Source organism: Spizellomyces punctatus (assembly GCF_000182565.1).
Source record: "Spizellomyces punctatus DAOM BR117 chromosome Unknown supercont1.8, whole genome shotgun sequence".
In the NCBI taxonomy this organism is placed as follows: domain Eukaryota; kingdom Fungi; phylum Chytridiomycota; class Chytridiomycetes; order Spizellomycetales; family Spizellomycetaceae; genus Spizellomyces; species Spizellomyces punctatus.
In genome coordinates this window covers 418859-433465 of record NW_015971544.1, presented here as the reverse complement: position 1 = coordinate 433465, position 14607 = coordinate 418859, and the positions used below count along the sequence as shown (strand labels likewise).

At 47.0% G+C, this 14607-nt stretch overlaps 7 protein-coding genes across 7 annotated transcripts; 2 read left to right on the top strand and 5 right to left on the bottom strand.

Annotated features, from left to right (window-relative positions):
- Window positions 1-137: 137 nt before the first annotated feature.
- Window positions 138-1910, top strand: SPPG_05027 (uncharacterized protein). Its single transcript, XM_016753267.1, has 4 exons — window positions 138-223; window positions 286-759; window positions 820-1101; window positions 1165-1910. Exons 1-4 carry the CDS (start codon window positions 166-168, stop codon window positions 1749-1751), a joined length of 1401 nt encoding a protein of 466 aa, XP_016607684.1. The 5' UTR covers window positions 138-165; the 3' UTR covers window positions 1752-1910.
- Window positions 1778-3868, bottom strand: SPPG_05026 (uncharacterized protein; the record flags this gene model as incomplete). The annotated part of the gene is made up of 2 exons (XM_016753266.1): window positions 1778-3484; window positions 3568-3868. 2 exons carry the CDS (start codon window positions 3866-3868, stop codon window positions 2067-2069), a joined length of 1719 nt encoding a protein of 572 aa, XP_016607683.1. The 3' UTR covers window positions 1778-2066.
- A 326-nt stretch (window positions 3869-4194) lies between these two features.
- SPPG_05025 (DUF427-containing protein) lies at window positions 4195-4749 on the bottom strand (the record flags this gene model as incomplete). The annotated part of the gene is made up of 5 exons (XM_016753265.1): window positions 4195-4215; window positions 4291-4406; window positions 4470-4542; window positions 4615-4661; window positions 4722-4749. 5 exons carry the CDS (start codon window positions 4747-4749, stop codon window positions 4195-4197), a joined length of 285 nt encoding a protein of 94 aa, XP_016607682.1.
- A 347-nt stretch (window positions 4750-5096) lies between these two features.
- Window positions 5097-9749, bottom strand: SPPG_05024 (uncharacterized protein). Its single transcript, XM_016753264.1, has 8 exons — window positions 9645-9749; window positions 9215-9294; window positions 8110-9087; window positions 7625-8035; window positions 7405-7558; window positions 7177-7344; window positions 5542-7113; window positions 5097-5462 (listed from the first exon to the last, which is right to left on the bottom strand). Exons 3-8 carry the CDS (start codon window positions 8982-8984, stop codon window positions 5199-5201), a joined length of 3444 nt encoding a protein of 1147 aa, XP_016607681.1. The 5' UTR covers window positions 8985-9087; window positions 9215-9294; window positions 9645-9749; the 3' UTR covers window positions 5097-5198.
- Window positions 9750-9863: 114 nt separating this feature from the next.
- On the top strand, window positions 9864-10995 carry SPPG_05023 (uncharacterized protein). The gene is made up of 3 exons (XM_016753263.1): window positions 9864-10078; window positions 10148-10405; window positions 10463-10995. The coding sequence occupies exons 1-3, from the start codon at window positions 9914-9916 to the stop codon at window positions 10910-10912; spliced, it is 873 nt and encodes a 290-aa protein (XP_016607680.1). The 5' UTR covers window positions 9864-9913; the 3' UTR covers window positions 10913-10995.
- Window positions 10996-11171: 176 nt separating this feature from the next.
- On the bottom strand, window positions 11172-13466 carry SPPG_05022 (uncharacterized protein). Its single transcript, XM_016753262.1, has 2 exons — window positions 12132-13466; window positions 11172-12063 (listed from the first exon to the last, which is right to left on the bottom strand). Exons 1-2 carry the CDS (start codon window positions 12256-12258, stop codon window positions 11183-11185), a joined length of 1008 nt encoding a protein of 335 aa, XP_016607679.1. The 5' UTR covers window positions 12259-13466; the 3' UTR covers window positions 11172-11182.
- Window positions 13467-13818: 352 nt separating this feature from the next.
- On the bottom strand, window positions 13819-14607 carry SPPG_09240 (uncharacterized protein). Its single transcript, XM_016757397.1, has 3 exons — window positions 14474-14607; window positions 14217-14408; window positions 13819-14154 (listed from the first exon to the last, which is right to left on the bottom strand). Exons 1-3 carry the CDS (start codon window positions 14502-14504, stop codon window positions 14096-14098), a joined length of 282 nt encoding a protein of 93 aa, XP_016607678.1. The 5' UTR covers window positions 14505-14607; the 3' UTR covers window positions 13819-14095.

Sequence of the window (14607 nt, the reverse complement as noted above, 5' to 3'; positions counted from 1 at the left end):
AAAGCCAGACCAGTTTCAGCTCCGCAACAACTGACCAGCAAGTGTGACGTTCAGAATCTCCTCCCCGGTGTCACGTGTTCTGGACACTTTGGATGAAAGATGATTAGTGTGCGAGGGGTTTCGCCCGCAATCTCCTTTTTTTTTTGACATCATGAACATGTCACAATGCGCCTGAATTCCTACAGCGTTCTGGCAATGATGGCGACCGGTGCTCTGGCAGCAGGTTGGTAGGCGTATTGAAAGCGACGAAAACGCGTACTTGTTTTGCTGATAGACTGTCCACAGAGACCATTCAGCTTGACTTTAGATATGCTGGCTGCTACGAAGACGACCCCAGTGGAAACAATCACATCTTCCCAGTGAACCTGGGGACGCTGTCAGAGGTCGTCGAGAAAACCGGGCAGCAGGGAACTCTGGAGGCGTGCCTGCAAATGTGCGATTCATACGGCTTGACCGCCTGTGGAGTAATACCTCAGAATAAAGTGACAAATGGCGGGGGACTCTGTTTGGGAGGGCCATGGACGGGGGACTGGCGGAAAGGTGGAGTAATTCCGGATCAAAAGTGCTCAACACCTTGTCCGCTGCGCGGAAAGATAGACGGTGGATGTGGTGGATTTAGGGCGCTCGGTTTAGGCTTCAATATCGCCGTGTACGAAGTCGGTAGAGGCAATGGAAGCATCTCATATCAAGGTACTCCTTCCACCCCGCTACCCCCTGAAGTTGCCCCCGAAGATAGAGCCAAAAAATGGTACTTGGAAGGTAAGACCACACCAGTTGCATTTGTGGGCATCAATTGGCCTCTAATGTGAGAACCTGCAGGATGCTATCAATCCGTCAAGGGACCTCCGGGACTGTCAACCATTCTGACTCATGATGTTCCACCAGAAGACTGTCTCGCAATATGTGCCCAGCGGGGTCTGGATGCATGTTCGATTGGACCTGGAGGGCGCATTTGTTTTGGAGATACAGTCAATGCCACTCAATGGCAGAAATCTCCACCATCAGAATGTGATAACGCTTGTCGTTACAAGGGTACTGGGCTCTACAATAGTTGCGGGGGGAACCGTGATAACGGCATACGCATTTCCTTGTATAAGCAAGGTATGAATGGGTGTTGCCCTGACGAGATTTGCATGGCTTTGATCTCACAATTTTAATTTACAGGGCAACTGCCCAATGAACTATTGCCACCGCCATCAGCACCTGTCGCCGCTAGTACCTCGCAGTCAACGGGAACCGACAATAGCCAACGTGGCATGTCCGCGGGAGCCATTGTTGGAATCGTGCTGGCGGTCCTCATACTTTTGGGAACATTTCTTTATATTCTTCGGCGCCGAGCCATATCGCGTACGCATTTTGACGACAAACTTAAACCTAATTTTTCAAAGCGGTTTTCACCCCAACCCATGGCCTGGGAACTTCCAAAGATTCGCCCCATCTCCTCATACGATCCACCATCTTGGATACCAGACAGTGCCAAGATTGCGCCATTGCCTGCATGCCTTGAACTGTCTCCCTCGAAAGGCACCCTTCCGAGAGCGTCTACTGTTCGGACTAACGTCAATAGTGCGAAAATGATTGCCTCTTCCACCACGCTATCAACACCCAGCGACATCAATGCCTTTAACCTTCCAACCTCATCCCCAGCGGTGCCTACTCATTCCAACGGGCACGTGTCAGCCGTTGATGTAACTGTAATTAAACCTTTGGCACAAGGTTCACGGGCACATGTTGCGCCCTGGGAAGCTTGATTCCGGTCATTATTTAGTGTTATCTCGTATTTGTAGAATATTATAGAATAGAGTACATGTTGTATTACATATATGCGACATGGAGTAAATGTATTTATCTTCTGCCCTGCTGTGCAGGCGGATAAGCATACAGAGAATCATATAACTCATATTTCACGAATTCAGAAAGATGGATTGATCTTGCGTTTGAATAACGTTGTTGTTGACCGTTTACCATCCAACCGATATTTGCCTGAACTGCAAAAAGCTTCAACCTAAAGGGCGCTGTTTATCTCTAAATCTTCTCTACACTGAGAATTAATACTATCTACCTATCTATATACCAGCTGACTCCTCGCTAAAGACTTCTTTAAGAAGGTGTTCAGCACAAGCGACATACTTTCGCAACAAGGTCATATTCAACGCAACATAACGATCGCAATGCAAATGCAACAGATGCGCTGCAGGCATTTCGGGGTGATCACTCACACGATGCAAATTTGCCAAGACTCTCCATCCCACCGTTAAGGCCTTTTGGTGCACTGGACCCACTTTGAGCTCTCGCATACGCGGGCAGCTTTCTGCAATGCGAATGGCAACGCCGGCGCCACCATAGGCGACAATACGGGGACACCCCTGCATGTTGATATTTTTGAGTAGTGGTAGACAAGCCTCTGCGACGTGATGCAAGGCTGTGATGCTCAGATTTTCGCAACGACTTAGATCCATGTTGGATAGTCTTTTGCAGCCGTGGAGTATATCTCTGACATGGGTGTCGGTGATGGCTGGATTGTCGCGGGCCCATAGAGTTTCCAAGAGGGGGCATGTACGCGCGACAGCGTCAAAGAAACCTCCCGGGAGACGAATGCAACGGTTTACATTCAGGTGCACGAGACGGGTACATCCTAGTGTATATCGTTTTGAAGAGGAGTGCGCCCATGTTACGACAGCTCCGTCCAGTGTCAGATCCAGTAAATTATATGCGCTCGGTAAAACTTCATCAAACAGTACATTGTCTGCTACACGTTGAGTATCCGAGATTTCTAGCTGTTGCAATGAGGGGGCATGACGCACCATTGCTTGCAGTACAGAGGCATTGACAGCTGCTCCGTTTTTCAATACAAGCATTTGGAGAGGTCCCACATTTTGTAACAGGTCCACGACATCCGATGGTGACCAAGCATGCCATGAACACAGTTGAACAGATCGGGGAGACGGTATGACTTGCCCAGATGAGAACATTTCAGTAATGCCCTTTGGAGACGGTATGACGGCATTCGGACCAACGCATAAATGAAATCGCTTGACTCTTGGTACTCCACTTTGGGACACCGTCTCAGCAAACTCTTTCAAAAGAGTGTCGAATTCATCTCGCCAATGCTCCTCCAATCGTACTTCCAACGTCAAATGAACGGTCTCTAGCCGCGGCAACAGTTTGAGGATCCGCATGCAAAGACCCGCACGAGAGACAAAGGTCTGCCAAGCTTTTTCCTTGACATTGGCAGAAACATCCTCGTCGTCGAAATCAATGTAGCTGTTTCGGTTATATCGAATGAAGGATGTAAAATGACATTCGAGGTGGATAGATATGGACCGGACATGGCCGGCGCGATGGGGGTTGGTATGGAGAGCGCAAAGCAAGAGTTGGAGACGGGTGGTGTCGGAGGGTGTGCAAATGTAGTCAATGTCGATAAGGTCGTGGAGTTCACCGATAGAACCAACATTGGCGAGTTTAGTAAACTTGCAAATGTCTCCTGTAGATGTCAAACATTGTTATTTCTAAACCACACGAGAAAGATCTGCAGTCTCAAACAATACAGCGCAAAGTTTAACACACCAGGTATTCGGGTCCCAATCGTCAACTCCCTCCATAACAATGGGGTACTGGCCTCTTTCCACCTCCTACAGCACAACGCAGCGGCAACCAAATCCTTTCTATCCTCAATCTGCTGGCAAATAGCGTGTATGATATCCTCCATCATCAGTGCTGCATGTGGCTGTTTACGATGTTGATACAGGATAGAAGGCGAAGAAACCCATATGCTGCATGCTCGTTGCTTGGTTGTAGCATAGGCCACGCTGCGAAGATTGAGGACAGTGGAAAAGGATGATCGACGTGCTTGTAAAGTGCAGACCATTTTGTGGGCAAAAGAGAAAGTAAACACGCCGATAAACTCTGGCCTGTCTAAAAGATTAAGGACGGGACGGCTTAAAGCACACTCTCATTGTCCGACTTGTAAAAAAACCTTTATGTTTTTTTATAGTACATTACATCTCCGTTCAAGATGCAGTCCAAAGTTTCCAAAAATAAAAAAAAGTAAGACATCAAAAAGGGTTCAGGGATCCCAAAACTGCAAAACGGAGATATAAAAAAAAAAGACGATGCGGGTCGAGCTGAACACGACACACGATCCTTCAGGTCGTATTATGTAATCATCAACACATCATGCGCAGCCAACAAGACCTAAGGCGTCACTTGAACACCCTTCAAAAACAAAAGAGTTGTCAGTCTTGTGCTGTTTTTTTATTTGTCCAAAAAAAACCGTTGATCGGTACTCACCTTCCAAAAGGCAATATATCCTGCGATATTTTTGGCAGCAGGTTTCGGGTCCGGATAAAACCATGCAGCGTCCTTATTTTCTTTACCATTGACCACTAGAGTGTAGTAACTGGCGACTATCGTAGCAAAGAAAGCGTCATGATCCAATGTAGTTCAGCTGTAACCAATGAAAGCCATACCGCCTTTCCAAGGACAAGTACTGTGCGTTGCGCTGGGTTTAAAGTATTCTTTACGAATAGAGTCAGGAGGAAACTGGGTCATTTACGGAAACTGTTCAGTTTTTTGTAAAGCGGCCATGTTGTGGAGGATTATCAAGATACGCACGTAAATGTTGTTTTCAACTGTTTCGTACTTGTCTGATTGGGCGAGTACTGCCCAATGTCTCGCCAGTCAGCAAAGCAAAAGAAAATGGTCTAGTGCTAAATACTCACCGACACCGTTCCATTCCGCTTGAGGCATGATGGACTTTTTGAACAAAACTTAAAGTGAAAGAGATGAAAAATGCTAGCAGCGTTTATATCATTCCTGCTTGGCTTTGCAATTACAAATGCGCCACGCAACTCGCATGATGCAGTGCCAAAAATCATAAGTTGCTCTTGCGGAGTAATTAACAAATTGACTGGCATTTCTCCACCACTTAGACTCCCGCAAAAAGACTTGAGGCTTTAGAACTTTTTGATTGACCTCCAATGCAGGGGAGGTGATGATAACATCATAGTGAGTTTCCTGGTACTCGCTCCAAAAAAACCATCTTCCAAGCAGCTGGCATCTCTGCATCATCCACTTACAAAAAAAATTTCAAAAAGAGCAACTCATTCATTCCAATAAATATAAAAAAAAATCCATAGCAATACACACACACACAAAAAAAATGGTGGACATGCATGCAAAAAAAAAAAGAGTCCATTTCAACCCCGTTGTTCTTGTCGCCATTGACAAAAAGCCACCCAATCAGGATCATCCCTCCGCAAAAGAATCGTTTCGTTTTCATTTGGCGGGGTGCAATCACTTTTAGGTTGTGTTTGTACTTTGGGCGAGCTTGGAGTTTTGGTGTCGGTGCCATTGACTGTTGGTGATGGATTTGTCGTGAGTGCTTGGAATGAATTTGCTGCTCGTCGCATATTTAAAAGGTGGGCTAGCTCGGTTTGCATCATTGTGACCGACTGTAACCACTGCAAATATCGCGGGAATCAGTCATCAGTCAGCACTGTATTCGGGATGCAAAGCGATAGTACAGTAATGAGAACCTACCTCCTGGGCCTCTTCATCCGTAGCCCGCATTTCCCCCGCATATTTCTCCGCAACCCCGGGTTCCGCAACAACGGCGGCATATCCGAGCACACTCCCACCAAATGTAGCCTCCACGTTCTGAGAATGGTACAGCTCTCCAATTCTGCTACGAAAGCTCCGTCCAACAGCTCCAAATTTGCCTTCGAGCCATTCGCTATCAAACTCCCACTCGCCGTTCACCTTCCTGCGTACCACTTTCTTGTCGTTTAGAACTCGGTCGTCGGTGCGTAGGTCTTTCAAGCTGTGTACGCGGTCGATAAAGTCGAGTTTGATGCGGCGTTCCGGTAACCGGTACTTGACGCCACCAAATTCCAGCTCTTCTTCATCACGTTCCTTGCGTTTTTGTTGGCGCTTGGGTTTAAAGGGTGAAAAGCCCGAGTAGTGATCATTCGTTGCCGGGTCGTTAATAACTTCAATGTATCCATTGTTTCGACTGACGTTTGTGATTATCTTTGGGTGTGGGTCCGGTTGAGTCGTCTCTTTCTTTACCACTGGTGTACTTTTGCTCTTGCTGTGGCCATCTTCCACGTCTTTGCTACTCAAGTTTACTGACCCAGTACGGACCTTCTTGGCAGAACCCAAAGGATCCGCATGGCCCTTTCCCTCCGAAATTCCCTCTGCCGATCGTTTGCTCGGAGTCACAGCTTTAGTCACGGCTTTTTCTTCCGACTTGTTGTCGTCCACCGTAACCTCAACCCACTTCCACCCACTATTTATCCTCAACTTTGGCAACGACCAATCCACATGACAAGGACACATCCACTTTTTCCTCAGCTGAATCATACCCGCCTCCGCGCGGCCAGAAGCTTGTGTACTCTTTTTGCTTCCAGACGCACCATCCTCTTCCCCATTTTGTACATTACCAATTTCTGCTCGCGGTTTGTTTGGTTTGGTCTTTTCAAGTCCATCCATTTCTAACGCTGCGCTCGGTCCCCAGGTTCTTATCCTCAATTGATTCCACGTTCCAACGTCCACTACTTCTTTTTCATCCTCTTTCAGTTCGGGGGGAACGCCAGTCAAAGGCGGATCCAGACAGTCCAAATGCCAATAAAGGGGACAATAGTCGCATTTCACGAGCTCCGTTCGGACGGCTTGAGGTCGACCAAAGCAAGATCGGGGTTGAGGGACAGAATGGGATGACAGAAACGAGGTTTGTATGATTTTCAACCCAGTCTTGCCGCATTTGAAGCAGCAGTGCAGTTCGCCAGGTCGTCGAGTTTCAATGGGCCCCTCTCCTACTACGGTGCCCGCACCTGTGACAATCCCCTTGCGACTGGGTTTGAGAGATTTGCCATGTCGAGCAACTTCAATCTCGCGGGTATCTACAAAAGCCCCTGTAATGGGATGCGCAAAAACATTTTCAAAACTCGTTGTAATCTCTCGGGGTAGCTCAAAAACTCTGGGATTCATTCCGTCGAGTGCTTGTAGGAGCGGTTCAAAGATCCCCGTCTTTGTTGTAGGCGTGCCGGAAAACGGGGGTAGTGATGGTCGGGGTTTCTTTCCCTTCTTGCTCATACCCAGTGCCACTCGTCGCTAACAAACCAAAGCTCAGTCAGCTCCTTGAGTCACGCATGAGAGACATTTGGTGATGCTTACCTTTTTAGCACGACAATTTCTACACTCCCAACTTTCCTCCGGCACATCCTCAACACTTTCAAATCCCTCCTCTACACAATGAAAATGGAATGCCCTCGGACAAGAATCACAACAGAGTAGTCGACCACGACCCAAGCACGCAGAGCAGTGGTCATCGTTGTGCTGTGTCTATATCAGGAAACATATAGATCAGTCAATGTCGGATCCTTTTTCCAGCGAGTATCTCACCTTTAGCTCATCAGTATCTTTCTCCCCAACACCCAAGCGGGAAGAATGTCTCGGCGGAGAGCTACCACCTGCATCCTTCACACTTCGAACGGTTGAGGTGTCACTTGGGGGGCCTGTGCCATTGGATAAACTATCGCGCCTAGACATCTCTGAGCTATACAAGTTTTCACGCCAATCAGAATTCACAAATCCAACAACCAAAACATAAAACCACACCCACCTCTGATGAACTCCTTCAGGCAAAAGACTCTCATTCTCCACCCTTCCAAACCGTATCATATCTACATCCCCCGAAAGTTCCATATCCTCCCGTCCACCCGATACGGGGCGCTTTGCAAATGGATTCGCAAGCCCAGCAGGAACATACACCCCATTCCACTTGGTAGGCCCCGTTTCCGTCTTACTAGAGTTTGTTTTGGACTTTTTGGATGATTTTGGGCGTTTCGTTGATGTGTTCTCTGCGTCCCCAAGTGTATCGTCTCTGACATCCGTATTGGCAGGTGTAGTTGGTGGTTCTTTGGGCTTGTTTGGCTTTTGGTTCCCTGGCGGTCTTGAGGTAGATGTAGAGGGTGTTGCGGTCGGAGCGGGGTGCTCTTCGGATCCCGAACTAACCGTACACTCTTCTTGATGTCTTTGAAGCCAAAAAAAAAGGTTCAGCGTTATCTACATACACTTGTCTTATAGGTTTAACATGCAATGACATACCGCAGACTAGTTACATTCCCCAATTTTTCTCTTTTCGACGGGAAACCGGGTAAAGGAGGGGAAGCAGGATCAGACAAATTTCGCAACCTCCGAGAAGGACCTCGAGCCGGTTCCGAATGTGGCAAACTTTGCTGTACACCACGTCGAGACCGCTTCAAGTGTCCAAGGTTCTCACTCGCCATAGATGCAGTCGAATCTGTCAGTCCATTGTCGGATTTGCTCAATGCGCCACACCCATCCGTGGCTGTTCCGAGTGGTGCTGTTTGAGACACTGTTCTTGGGATGGTATACTCGAGTGCACCAGCACTTGGTATTCGATCGGATGTCCCAGAGGATACATCCGATTCCGAAATGGGTGGAATGGCGGACATGGGCGAAACATCCGAATCCGAGTCCAAAAACGGGGATGCTTGAGATTTAGCCGTAACAATCGATCCCGGTGAAGGCTTCAATCTAGCTTGCATTATCTGGCCATTGAGGTTTCTTTCCTGCCATCTTCGTCTATTATCCGGGGCGTGGGCGCCATTTGAGGTCTCGGGCGTCGTGTGAGGAGACCGAGAAGGTTGGCGCGGACGACCAAGACTCTGTACAGAATTCAAGGCTGCCGAATCGGCGGGTATATGTCTTGCATCAACTAAAAGGTCTGCCTCATGTATGCCCAAAGGTTTAGGCACTAAAACGCTCTCCCCCAACGATCCATCTGGGTTCACCACAATTTCCCGTACAAGGCCCTGTTTCCGATCCATGTCGACCGAGACGCCACGCTGAGTAGCAGCACCACCAGTCCGACAATGCGCAGATCTACTGTATCCGTGTTTTTGTATAGAGGGGCTGTCGTCCAAGTTTTGGTGTTTAGGATCAACATGTGTGATCATGACTTGAGCATGAGTCGCGATGGCTTTTTCACCCGGCCTTTATGCAAAGATTTTCGTATTTTGCTTGCAACGAATGAATTGAAAAGGGGCCCGCGAGATACTGCTAAAAAGCATAAACGCGAGGCGGCATTATTAATAACACGTCAACACAAGGGAACCCGTTTTTGCCCGGCTTGATAACATTTGCGGAATACAGAGTATTCTGCCACAATACTCGGAAAACCACTCACCAAAATGCTAAACTATATACAGCGCTCTTTGTCCACAGCTACAATGTATCGCTTTTGATATGGAGGCGAACTTAGGCACTCTGCACACAAAATCGAAAAAGTTAATCCATCTGGCAAGAACACTTTTAGGCATGTCAACATCCACACACGCAAACATCCACATATCCCAAATAATCCAAAAATTTCCGAAAAATGGCCCCTGCCTCGTGGTTGAACTGCAGTCTACCAGGACTTTAGGGCTCTTGTTTCCATCCACCATCCCATTCGATGCAACACCTTCCTCCAAACCCAGAGAAACACTCCACCCTCATCCATCATCATTTGAAAAAAACGACATAGGTTCCCTCCCTTTGAAAAACGCCCGTTTTTTCCAACCAACAGCGATAGTCCCCATCTCCGCCATCTCCTCACACAAAATGGTATAGCCCACCTCCAGTTATCGTCCAGTCTTGCAAAATAAAACAACTCGTCCGTATGTAACCTTCTGCAAGTGCCGAATGTAAAGAGGAAACAAACAACAAAAAACTAGGAAAAGCACTTAAAGGTGAACCCACAACCCAAACACCCCCCAAGAGATGACCCCAAATTGACAGTCACGTGCATTTGGACAAGGCGGTTTTTGGGCTGTCCGGAAACGCATGTGTAGAGAGATCTGTTCAAGGGAACCTTTGTTGAGATTAGGGTTTGGGTCTTGAGGGAATGCAAGTACAAGAGGACACGGCGGTCGAAAGTCATGGGCTATTCCAATTTGCAGAGGATGACGAATGGCTTTTCCAAATCCTCCAAGCAGACGAACCTGTCGCACCCAAACGACAACGACATTTTATTGACTGGTCCTATCGAATGAATGCCACATTGGATGGTGTAAGTGCCTATTAAATATGCATTGTCCGTTGCACCTGCGGAATAATACTCAAACACAGACCATATTAGTGGTTTCATAAAAATCCTGACCCACTCTCAAAACGCTTCAATACAAAACTGGGTCCAAATGAACTCGTTAATGCCATGGAACACCACTATCTTTATAAAAACTATGATGCTGCCCTTTCTCTCTCCCTCGAATACCTTCACCTCAATTCGGCGTTACCGAAACCCATGAAAGCGGGGGAGGCACTAGAAATTGCTGGGAGATGTGCATTAAAGCTTGGACGAGTGGATCAAGCTCTACTGATTACCGAGCCGCTAGAGGTTGGTGCATATTGGGTTTATCCTAATAATGTGGTGTATCGCTCATGAAGGTTCAAGATGTCCAAGGAACCCGGACAACTTTTCTTTCGAGCCCATCTTCTCCGTCTTAATCATCGACCAGTAAAGGCACTCGACCGGTTCATCACGTATTTAAACATTAGAACAAACGACCCGAACGCCTGGCAAGAAATTGCTGCCATCCTTTCCCTTTCCAAAGAATGTAAACCATGGGCACTCCTCTCCCTCACCCACGCTCGATATCTCCTAACCCGATCACAACGTCTCCCAACGCCCATTACCGAACGAAATGCATCAGTGGTACTCGCATCCCTTGACAAGCGTATAGAACAACTAGAACAAGAATGTGGAGACCAAGTACCAGATGAAAGAGTTCTCGAGTCCTTTGGTCTAACACGAGATCAAACCGAGTATTTAAAATCCAAATTGCAAAGTATGGACCGAATAGGAGAGCAAGATGGAGAAGACAGTAATGTCCGAGAGTTATAAAGCCTTTATTTTTTTTTTGCAACTGTACATTATTTCGTAATGTAATTTATCGCCCAAGAATTATATCTTAATCCGATAGCCACACAAAAGTAGCAATCCCCAACATAAAGTGTCCAAAATACGACCGATACCCATAAAGTCCACAAAAAAAAAAATAACCAAAAGCGTTTTTCTCCTTCATGTACAAAAAACAAAAGAAAAAATACAAATTTTCCAAAACCCCCCCCCCTTTTTTTTTTACCCCCCCCCCCCCCCAAAAACCAAAACTCTTCAAAACCTCTCTTGGGTAGCCATGGACCCCATGACAGCCTGCATACCAGGTAAATAAGCCGCATCAAACGAATACGCTCTCCGCATAGCAAAAGCCCCATTATGTTCATTCTCCCATTTCTGGATACTAGGAAATGGAAGCTCTGTATATTCTTGATGTTGTGTTCCGAGAATGGGTGTTCCGTTGGGTGGTGTAGGTGTTTCGCGTGTGGTATATTCTTCTTGAATGATCAAGGGGTCTATGGGACGTTGGGGATACGTTGGGTATAAATCTGGGACTAAAAGAGATGGGGGTGGGTATGGAAGGGATGTATCGGTGGGTGAGGGTATCTCCATATCAAGTGTATCCGTTCCGGATGGTGGTTCGTCATTATCGCTTTCGTGCTCAAAAGTATCGGTTTTGATGGTGATGGGTTTGATTTTAGTTTGGTTATTGGGTTTGGGGAGTGTATCGCCGGGTAATACGATATTAGTGGATACACTAGCACTCGTTTCTTTATCCTGTAAATCTTCGTCCAATTCTTCAAGTGGGTCTGCGGAGGAGGGTATACCCAACAGACTTCTCAATCTATTCACTTCGTTTCGCAATCCTTCGTTTCTGTTTCTCAATGTCTCGAGCGCACGATCCTTGATCTCCAATCTCCTCTTGACATCTTGGACAAAACTGAGAGAATGGTTCACAATGACGGATTTGGAAGGTTTCCGGACATTGGCGAGTGACGGGAGGGATTGAGCGAGTTCTTGGAATCGACTGTTGAGGTTCTCTCGTCGGGCTCGTTCGGTTGCATTGTGGTAGGCTCGTTTTTCGGCCATGTTGATGGTGCGGTAGAGTGGGTGAGCGGTCGAGTAGTCCGCTGGTGGTCGATGATGTCCTGGATAATCTATGGCATGTTTAAAAGTGTCAAATGTAGAGTGAACCCGTTTTCATTGCTACAAAAGGGGGACTTACAGGTGGGTATCTGAAAGGTATACATGTGTGCACAAGAGTGCTGTGACGGGGAAGGAACCGGACCGTCTGCTGGAGGGGCAGCAGAAGGACGAGGAATAGGTGGTGGGGGAAAGTACGGATCAACCATATCTGTAATTGTAATGAAAACCGGCAAACAAAGTAAAGGTGCCTTAAATCGTTTTACTTTGACAGATGTAAGAGCAACGCAGAAAGCTCCTGATGCATGCAATCGATCATTTAACAAAAAAAGAAGAAACCAAAAGTTTGGGAAAAGTGTCAAAATTCCATAAAATAACAGTTAATGGGGGTCAAAAAGGAACACTTTTTGTCAAGGAGAAGCAGTAAGGAATACGACAGAAGGGAAAGTCAAGGGCAACAAGTTCCCCCTCCAGAAAACCCAACTTATAAGAAATCCATTCAACTCGCAAACATCCGCCCAAGCGGCAAATCACAAATCAAAAAACAAAAGAAAAAAGGAGAGACGACCGCCCTCCCACAAAAAAGTCCAAATCTCTTCCTCCTCCTGTCTGTTGTTGTTGTTGTTTGTTTTCTTGGCTGCTCCTTGCAAGGTTCCCCCCTCCGCAAAACCCGCAGAGTCCTTTGGAGAAGGGGGGGACTGTCCATGACTTGCGCAAGTCGCTCCAAAAAGGTTGTTGATGCCCAAATTTAAAAAAAAGCGAACACTAGAGTGTCCGAACGCGTTTAAACCCTCCTACGAGTCCTCCGCAAAAAAAGGGTACCAGTTTACTCCTGTCTGCGTTTTTTTGCGCTGTGTTTTTGGTGTTTTCCCCGTCGTCGTCGTCGTCGTCGTCGTCACTTTTATCAATACCCGTCACATGGCAATTTACAACAAACCTGTAAAGACGGCCTATCTTGCTGACAACACAAGTGTGTTGGTAAACAATTGAGCTGTACATCTAGTGGCCGCGCACAAGAAAAGGACAGTTTAAAGTAAAGAAGAGACCACGATCATTGTCCCAAAAGCGACCTATTTATCCCCCTATTTTCCCCTTTTGCAGCACCGGGGATTTGGAGGGCTGAGCTCACATTTTTGCTGACCGACATCGATTCCCCCTGCGCAGTCGGCATCTGTTGAAATAATAGGCGTGACTCGCTTTGTTTTCCTATTGCTGCTGATGTTGCTGCTGTCAATCACTCTTGCTAACCACCAACCAACCCAACCACTCAACTCCTTTTTGATGATCATCCAACAAAGCAAACCTCACACACCCCCCAAAAAAAGAAAAATCCTTAACAATCACATCTTGACACTGATCCAACAATCCTCACAAAACCCCATAAAATGTCACTCACCAAAATCCAATAAATAAAAAAGCAAAAGGACTTCCACATCACACTCCCTCTGTGTCCGTGGTCTCCCAACGGGTCACACCTCCTGACATGATGTCACGCATTATGTAAGCGGGTATCAGTTGATATAAAGGGAGAAATCCACTGGTTTTAACACTTGTAAAAACAAAAACAATGGACAAGGCGAATACATCAGGTAAGACTTGGCTTTCAATGGCAGTAAAAGATTCGAATACCAAACAATCACTGCATGCAGCTCAAAACAAGCAACAAACTGGTCAACAAGCCAGCACGTCAACAACTTCCAAACCCTCCCACACGCAACCTCATAATGCCAGTCACGACAACAAACCCTCTGCAACACAAGATGAAAAAGACAAACAGGCAGTAGCGGACGCTTTAACGGCCGGTGGAGTGCTCAAGTTTGGATTGGGTCCTTGAGCGATTCTACACACATCTCTCTTGTACAGACATAAAAATAGCTTTTCATTCTTCGAATATATATATATATATATATATATACTGCACTCGCATGATTTTGGAGAGTCCCCTTGTGGTGTCTTTTGCACTGACACTGTCACTGTACTATGCAATCTCAACGACATTCGTCAGTCTTTTGTATCATCGTCCACACCCTGCTGTTGTCTAATTGTCTAAGCCGTCACTACTTGTTGCATGCTCTGTGGCGGTGATCCCATTAGACTATCGTCTCCTGTTGTATAAAGTCGGTTGGAACGTATGCTACCAAGAAGGATCGTACGCCAAATACGCTACCTTTCCCAATATCCATCATCTGCGCTTCATTGTCCTGCGTCATCATGGCGTCCGTACTCTGCTGCATGGCCGTTTCGTTGAATCCAGCAACCAGGGCGGCGGCAGCAGCAGCGACCGCAGCAGCCGTGGCGTTTTGGTCTGGAGAAATCGCAGACATGTCGGTTGCTTGCTGCGTCATCGCACCGTCTCCTGCTGTTCAACACACAACTGGATCAACATTTGACTAGAATCTTCTTGTGCGTAAACACAACACATACCCATGAGGCTACCGTTTCCCGGTAACAGCATCGACAAGGCCGTCACGGCCTGAACAACGTCTCGGACAGCGCTCCGTCCGTCCCCATCATATTCGCTGCAAGCGCATCAACTGCGTTCCAATCTCAGCAGTCAA